The 7,900-nt window shown below is 51.4% G+C and overlaps 1 protein-coding gene across 2 annotated transcripts in view; it reads left to right on the plus strand.

Annotated features, from left to right (window-relative positions):
* The window catches only part of Col22a1 (collagen type XXII alpha 1 chain), a 239,348-nt gene that overhangs the window by 213,705 nt on the left and 17,743 nt on the right, over positions 1–7,900 (plus strand). For both annotated transcript variants that reach the window (XM_004638934.3, XM_023723988.1), the window contains exons 53-56: positions 634–678; positions 1,474–1,527; positions 3,316–3,369; positions 6,767–6,820. In XM_004638934.3, the coding sequence (XP_004638991.1) occupies positions 634–678; positions 1,474–1,527; positions 3,316–3,369; positions 6,767–6,820 (207 nt within the window). The remainder of the gene's footprint in view (positions 1–633; positions 679–1,473; positions 1,528–3,315; positions 3,370–6,766; positions 6,821–7,900) is intronic.

Genomic DNA, 7,900 nt, shown 5'->3' on the forward strand with positions numbered 1-7,900 from the left:
TCCTCCTTCCTTTTCCTCTTCCTTGTCAGTGGCTTCTGGGCCCTGACAGCTCACTGGGCCCCAGACCTGTGTCCATTGATATACAGCATCTCACTGGATCCTCTCCACAACTGTACAGGCACCGTCCATCCCATAGGGGCAAACAACCAGGTGACAGCTGGCCTGGACCCCAAGACCCTACATGGCCATCCACCAGCTGCATCGTTGGGGTGTGACTGTGTCGAGATGGGCTTTGCAGGCAGACTGCCTGTGTGTGCACCTGGTGCCCTCACACCATCCCACCATCCGTGTGACAGGCCGGCCCACATCTCCAGTACTTTAGCTACAAAACAGGGAAAACAAAAGCCAACTGGCAGAGCTCCCTAATCCTGAGATGAGCTGACATAGTCTGGGGCACTCTGGGGCCCCAGGGCCTCCCCTTGCCCTGTCACCCTTCTCACCTCCCTCCGTGCCTTCTCCATTGCTTCCTACTCCCCCTCTGCACAGAGCAGGCTCAGCACCAGCAGCTGGCGGTGAGCTGCAACGTTAGTGAGCCACAGTCGGAGGGAGGGACAGGGTGCAGCACGACCCTCACCTGGGTGCTGGCCCTGCTCCCTACATCTGCTGCTTGTGGAGTAACTCTATTTTTTGCAGGGCTTCAAGGGACACACAGGTGACCCCGGTGCTCCTGGTCCCCGGGTAAGTGGATGTCACACTAGGTGACTCAGAGCTGACACTTGTAGAGAAAGAGCTCCTGAGGCCTGGGGGCAGGAATATTGCGCTTGTGGCAAAGGAAACAGGCACTCTAGCACTCGGGGCAGGGGGTGGCGCTTTCCCCTCACTTGTCTGATCTTCCCTTGGTCTGTTTCCTTGCTTTCTTGGGTCACTGGCTGGCCCCCAGAGGTGAGCTAGTGTGGCTCCAGCAGTCTGGACTTGTGATGGTCTCCACCATCTGGACCATGCACCCGAGCCCTGTGAAGCAAGTCCTGGTATCCAGCTTATTTTGTAGAAGAGGGAACTGAGGCCCAGGAGATGTAGGTGATTTTCCCAGAGCTCCAGAGATTCTGTGGAATGCACTGGCCTGTCTCAGATAGGAAGCCTTTTAGTTGGTCTTTAGCTCCATCTCTTCTGAATGCTAGGAATGGAAGTGACTTCTGGGTCGTCAGTGAGACCCCTGTGTGGCGTAGATAACCAGAGCCAGCTGCAGCGTTGGCAGGGTCCAGTGGTCAGGAGATGAGGAGTGGAATCCACACACGTTTGCCCGTTTTGCTGCTGCTTGTTCCCAGCTGTGCTACTGGGATGGCACGGGTGGCTGCCCTTGATGCACACAGACCCTGGCTCAGGCCGCGCTGTGTGCTGAGGCTGTGCAGCCCTGGAGACCCTTCCTGAGTGAAGGCCCTTGTCTCTGCATAGCTCCCGATCTTCAGTGCCCTTTGCTTTAGGCAGTCCGAAGCTGAAACTCCTCAGTCCCTAACAGCAGCTTTCTGTTTCTAGGGAGAACCTGGTGCCACTGGGCCCCCTGGCCAGGAAGGTTCGCCAGGAAAAGATGTAAGTGAGGATGCTCTGGGGCCCGTCTGGGGCTGTGGGTGTGGGGTCAGGAAGGGCTACCCAGAAATGGTACCGCAGTGGTCAGTGGTAGCTCTGTGAACACGCACGCATCGTGTCCACAGTGGATTAGCACAGATGAGACCGGAACCTCCCGCCTGCTGGGCTGGTGGCTGTGCTTACGCTGGAGAGGTGGGTTTTTCCGATTAATGCTGCTTGGTAGGAGAGAAGCACCTGCTAGATTAGCCTTACATGACTTGAGAGGCAATTGAGGGATTCCCCTGGAGTATTTCTTTTCCTCCTCTGATCTCCTGTGGTGATCAGAGCACCCCTGCACCCCTCAGCATCACTACCACCCCCTGGTATTCTCTCCAAGCCATTTCTTTCAGTCAGGGGTTTTAGCAGTCGACAAATGGTAGGTCTGATACAAGCAGAAACTGTTCCCACTCTGTGGAATGCAAACTCTTTTTTTGTAGTTGTTTCAGCCATTTTTAAACCCTGTCCTATGGGCCCCAGGCAGCTCTCACTCTTACCTGGTATCTATACAGAGTTGTTTTCTTACCTGACTTGTAAAAATGAAACCGTGAGATCCAGAGGGGTTGAGAGCTGACTGGTGGTCAACCAGAGTCAGAGACTGAGGAGCAAGCCTGGCACTAACACCTTCCAACAGCACCACACTCCCCGGGACCAGCCGCTTATCCTACGTGGGTGGTGTCCCACAGGGCTGCCAGACGTGGGGGGAGGGAGCGTGGGCTCCTGGAGAGGTGCCTGGGCAGAAGCACGGCCTCCTGTTAACTCTGTGTCCTCCAGGACCAGCCTGGGAGCTCGTAAGATACCCCTTTCCTGGGCTTTTAGGCTGATCTGTTCTCATGGGCTGGAGGACCTGGAGGAGACCATAGGAAAAAAATCTGATTTAGTTCCTCTGTGTTTCCTTCGCTTTTATAAACCCAGTGCAGCATCTGAAGCCCTGGGCCTGCAGGTGAAAGCAAAGGTCCCTCTGGCTTACCCCGGTGGAGCCTCTCACTTGCTAAAGGGCAGTTTAAACATCTTGGCCTTGCCCACCCCTCTGCCATTTGTAGAAAAGGAAATGGAAGGGGCTGCCCAGGCAGGAACAGGACCAAGGCAGCTCACAGTCAGGCAGGAGCTGGGACAGAGATCAGGACTCCAGCTCATGGGCAAATAAATGCAATCTTCTTAACTCCATGACTTCCCATGCTAAAATCCAATTTCGGGAGCACTTTCCCATTAGCTTCGTAGGAGCATATCTGGGCTTCTGTGTTTGTATCGGTGGCCGGCAGAGGGTGGGCTGCCTTGTTATAGGCAGCTCTGAAGAGGGCATGAGCGGTGAACCAGCGCATGCCATGGGAAGGTGCCATGCATGTGGCTGGTGGAGGTCTTTCCTGCTGTAGTGACTCAGACAGCAACTGCTCCAGGTTACTGTCCAGTGAGACAAGACAAGAACTTCAGGAAGGTTGTCCTTTCTCCTTTCTACTCTTGCTTTGAGATGGAGACTCCTGACACCGCTAGGGACTGGGTAGAGCTGTCTGAGCTGGTGAACACACACACACACGCACACGCTCATGCTCACACACACAGTGAACACACCAAGGCCAGGGCATGCCAGCATCCCTTCTCCTGGGGCAAAAGAGCTTGCTGACCGGAGAGCAAAGTTGGGATGCTTTTGGTGCTCCAGCGCCTCTTGGTGAAATTCCATCTACATTTGAAACTGTGCCTGCATCAGCTTCACACAGTGGCTCCGTGATGATGTGACCTCCTCTTTATTTGTTCCAGGGTGACACTGGACCTGCAGGGCCACAGGGTCCTCGAGGACCCAGGGGCCCATCGGTGAGTTTTGCTTTAAGTCTCATTTGATGCGTGTTTCTGGGTGTGTGGCTGTTGCCATGGCAATACTTGGTTGCTTCATCCTGGTGCAGTCATAGGTGCAGGTGGCAAATAACCATTGTCCTCAGGCCCTACTGCTGTCCTGCAAGGAGCTGGGAACTTCCCTGAATCCACTCATTCTCATTCCAAAATTAAAAAGCTGCCAGTTGACTGTCCGGAGCCTGCATGGCTCTCTGAATGTGCTTCCCTTGGTGTTGTGCTATCTTGAGGTCTGGGACTTGCATCTCATACTTAGTTCCTACAGGAACTATAAGCAGTGCCACAAATGGTGGCTTGAATAACAGAGATGTGTGTCCTCACTGTTCTGGAAGCCTGAATTATGAGGTTAAGGGAGCAGTGGGGTTGGTTCCTTCTAAGGTCGAATCTATCCCATGGGGCTCCACAGCTCCTAGGAAATTTCTAGATGTCATGGGTTTCCTTAGACCTGTCACTCTGATCTTTGCCTCTGGTGGCACATGCTTTTCTTCCTGTGCCTGTCTTTGAAGTGCCCCTTTCCATAAGGTCACCAATCTTTTGGGATTAGAGGTCACCCTATTCCAATGTGAGTTCATGTTCCCTACATGTACTCGAAGGACCCTACTCTAAGTAAAGTCATGTTCAGAGGTCCTGGACATGGGAACTCCAGAACTGTATGAATTTTGAAGGCCTCAGTTTAACTCAGAGCACTCGACATGTTGGTAAATGTTTTGATTCTTAACCCGGCACCTAGACAAATCCTTCTCTTCTCTGTGAGGGATCTGAGAGAATTTAGGACAGAAAGCTAGGAAATAGGCACTTAGATGCCTACCACTGTGTGGAAAGTAGTCAGTTGAGGCTTAGTGAGCACAAACTGCAGGTGGTAGCTGCCTGTGGAAGAAAAGATGCCATTTTATGGTAAAGTTTTTGTTTAGTAAGTAAAAGGAACTCTATACCCTAAAAACCATAGAACAATAAATACCCAAACCAGTAACAGAGTCTTTTATTATCATTATTAAGCAGGATTATTGCATGTGTCACTTTCCTGTGACCGGCATTGCACAACTTTTGTTTACCACAGCATCAAGCCAAAGGGGACTTTAGGATGGCTATGACATCATCAGGCAATTGTCCTTCCTCTGCTCCACTATAACATCATGGGCCTGCTGTCATAATACAGTCTACCCTTGCTTCCATGTCCGTAAAACTTGCATGTTGATTTCATTAAGATCTATAGTCACACTCAAGTGGAAAAAGCCCAAATGAAAACCACCTTCCAACCGCTGGCTTCTAAAAGAAATCCCAGGAGATCCATGCTTGGGCGTACATGTAGCATTAACATAATTCATTCATTGAGTTTTCCCCAAACCTTAAGGCAGGCGCTGTGACTCCCATTTACAGATGGGAAAAAGAGGTGCAGAGAGATGAAGTAACGCGCTCACAATCACATAGTCAGTGAGCAGCAGAGCCACGAGTCTGACTCGTGCAGTGCAGCCACAGAGCCTGCAGTGGAAGCACCAATTCTGGGCCTGTGTGTGTCAGCTTCACTGTCATAAAAGTTGTCCTGGATCGAGGGGATTGGAAGGGAAATTAGAAGCTCAGAACGTCTGGGGAGGGGGCTGTGGCGTCCAGTACCAAGCAGCACTGGGGCCCACGGGACTCCTTAGAAGAGGGGACTGTGAGGAGTGAGTGGCTCCATGGCCAGGAGGGAAGCAGGTCCTGGCTCTCTGAGGCATTAAGCCCACAGAGCCCAGGCCCGCCCCTGTGTGGCACTGTATGCAAATATGCCTTGATTCTTACCCGCCCTGCCAGAGGAGAGCCAGGAGAAGGATGAGCGAGCATTTCCATAGGGACGCAGCAGAGCGCGTATTTTTAGCGGACACAGATGGGTTGGTGGGCGGAGGAATTGGTGCAGTGCAGCTCTCCCTGGAAGGCCCGAGTCCACTAAGACTGCTCGCTGCTCCTGCGCCAGTCTGCTGTTGTAGCTTAGGGTTCCGAAAGGGCCTGTGCTTTCTCCATGCCTCAGTTTCCTCAGCTGCAATATAAGAATAAAGGCATCTGTGCTGCGCGATTCCTGGGAGGAGGACCTGGAGTGATGAAGCCTCTGACTATTTATGGTCATGTGCAACACTTTTTGTTTTTTTAAGTCAAGCCCACAAGCTATTTCCTTAATGTGGGTCAGAGCAGCAAGGGATGGGGTCCCTTTGCTCCACCAGGTTGCTTAGCTGTCTAGTGCCTCAGTTTCCCTATTTGTAAAATGACAGTTATGCCAGTATCTGTTACAAGCAGCAAGTTAATCCATGTGCAGAAAGCCTGCTTGGAAAGCAGTGCCTAGCTGAGGTCACCCGCTTAAAACTATGAGGTGTTTCTAGGAGGCTGACGCACTTGTGGCCGCGTGCTTCCCGGACTGTGGGGCCTTTGCACCTTTCTGTTAAAGGGTGAGTAGAGCGTGTGTCTCAACAATGTCCTGGGCTTGTTCACTGAGCAGAAAGCCTCCTGTGTCTGGCTCTGTCTTAGATGCTGGGACATAAAGAGTGACAAAGCACAGATCTTGTCTTGGAGTTACTGGGTTTCTCATGGCATGGAGGACAGCCAGGCAAAGCTAAAGCATCCAGTAGGAACAAGCCCTGCTGGAACAAGCCCTCGGGGATGAAGCACAGATGAGGCAGCTAGGTCTGCCTAGGGAAGCTGAGCTGTGAACTTTAGGCTCAATGGGAATTTGCCTGAGCCTCAAGGGCATTGATAGCAGCAGAAAGCTAGAAAACTTTAGCTTTCTGACTTTTCTATCTACTATCCCGGATCTTATGGTTAAGTGTATTTGTCAGTGGTATAAATCAATACCCACCAGCTTGGAGAACATTCAAACTGAGGCAGTCAGACCAAAAACTTGGAGTGGATGAACCTTCACACTGGGACTCCGTGTGCAGCAGTTCTCCACTTTGTGTGCCGGCATCTTCATCTATAAAATGGGATTAGGTGGATGTTCAATGCAGAGGAATAGGCATGTGGACCTGCTTTCTAAGCAGGAGCAGCTCCCTGGGAGTGTGAGCAATTATTTATAAGTTGGGTTGTGCTCAATGGTGTGTTTCTTTCATTACAGCAGAGAGTTGAAGGATGAATGGTCGGGTGAATGGGTGTGGTCGAGATTATTTACTGTGCCTATTCTGTGGGCACCAGTCACTGGGCTGGACCTTTTCATACCCGCAGACTGACTTAATTCTACAACATTATTTTTTTGGAATTAAATATTGTGACAAGTCAAGTTGAGAAACATCCTTTGACAAATCAAGTTGAGAAACATCCTCTAAGGAGTGAAGTGGTTTTCTGAGAGCTTTACTGGCCAGAGTACTCCTGGCAGAATTTTTATTTCTGTTTCTTCCACCAGGGTAACAATGGATTACCGGGCTCCCCAGGAGACCCTGGCCGCCCAGGAAGCCCTGTGAGTACCAATACTGCTCTAACTGCTCCTTGATCTGACAGCCACAAGGCAAGCCCAATGTGAACGTGTGGCTTGTGTCAAAGTGTCTGGTCTCCATCCCTGAGCATCAACAGGGAAATGTGGGTCTGAAAGGCAGAAATGGGCCAGAGGCAAAAGCAGAAGGAGGACCTTGTTCAAAGTTCAGACCACGTGTGATTTATCCTCAGGCCATCTGCTTGTTACGCAGCAAGTATTCCGTGGGTTTAGAGAACAGGCAGTGAGAGTCGGGTGGCAAACCAGATCTTAAGTGACAGGGTAGGTATGCAGTGTGTACATGGAGAAGGGGCCAGGGTGAACGGGAGCAAGCAGGAGCAGTCGGTAGCAGGAAAGGGGTGGCATACCAATCGGCAGCATCTAGGTCAGTGGGCAGAGGGTTCAGGGTTCAGGGTTCAGGCCTGGTTGATGGGGCGACATGACGAGAAAATGGTTCTGTGATAGGTTGGATCCGGTTGGACAAGTCCCGTCTCTGCCCAGCACACCCTTCCTTCTTGTATTTTCCTTTTTAAACTAAAACTGGCAACCTTGTCCAGAAGGCTGTCTTCAAATATAGTGGTCACCGTGTAACTTTTCCAGGTAATATGCTGGTCAGCCAGTCTCAGCCACTTTTGACACTGTGGAATCAAGGTGGCCTGAAATTAACTGGTCCTGGGGGGAAAGTGAACCCTGGGAAGGGTACTCAGTCATCCTGGTGGAGACCCTTCTCCTGTTGGACCGGGTGCAGCTGTGCTGAAGTAGTGGGCCTCCCTGGGATTTTAATGACTGCCACCAGCACTCCTGGTGTGGACCCTGTCATCCTGACAAGGCATGCCAGATGGGGTAGGACACACCCCATGTAGAGGTGGCTGCAGAAGACCTACATATGGTGGCTTCCCAAAAAGGCTGAAGTTGAGAAGTTTTCAAAGATTTTCTCAAAGATGGAGCCAACCACACTGAGTCTCAGCCTGTTAGCGTCTTTGTTATAAAAAAGCTGCTGCCTCCTTTTTTGGGGGCATTCTCTCTCTCTCTCTCTCTCTCTCTCTCTCTCTCTCTCTCTCTCTCTCT

This window comes from Octodon degus, unplaced genomic scaffold (assembly GCF_000260255.1).
Source record: "Octodon degus isolate 3935 unplaced genomic scaffold, OctDeg1.0 scaffold00104, whole genome shotgun sequence".
Taxonomy (NCBI): domain Eukaryota; kingdom Metazoa; phylum Chordata; class Mammalia; order Rodentia; family Octodontidae; genus Octodon; species Octodon degus.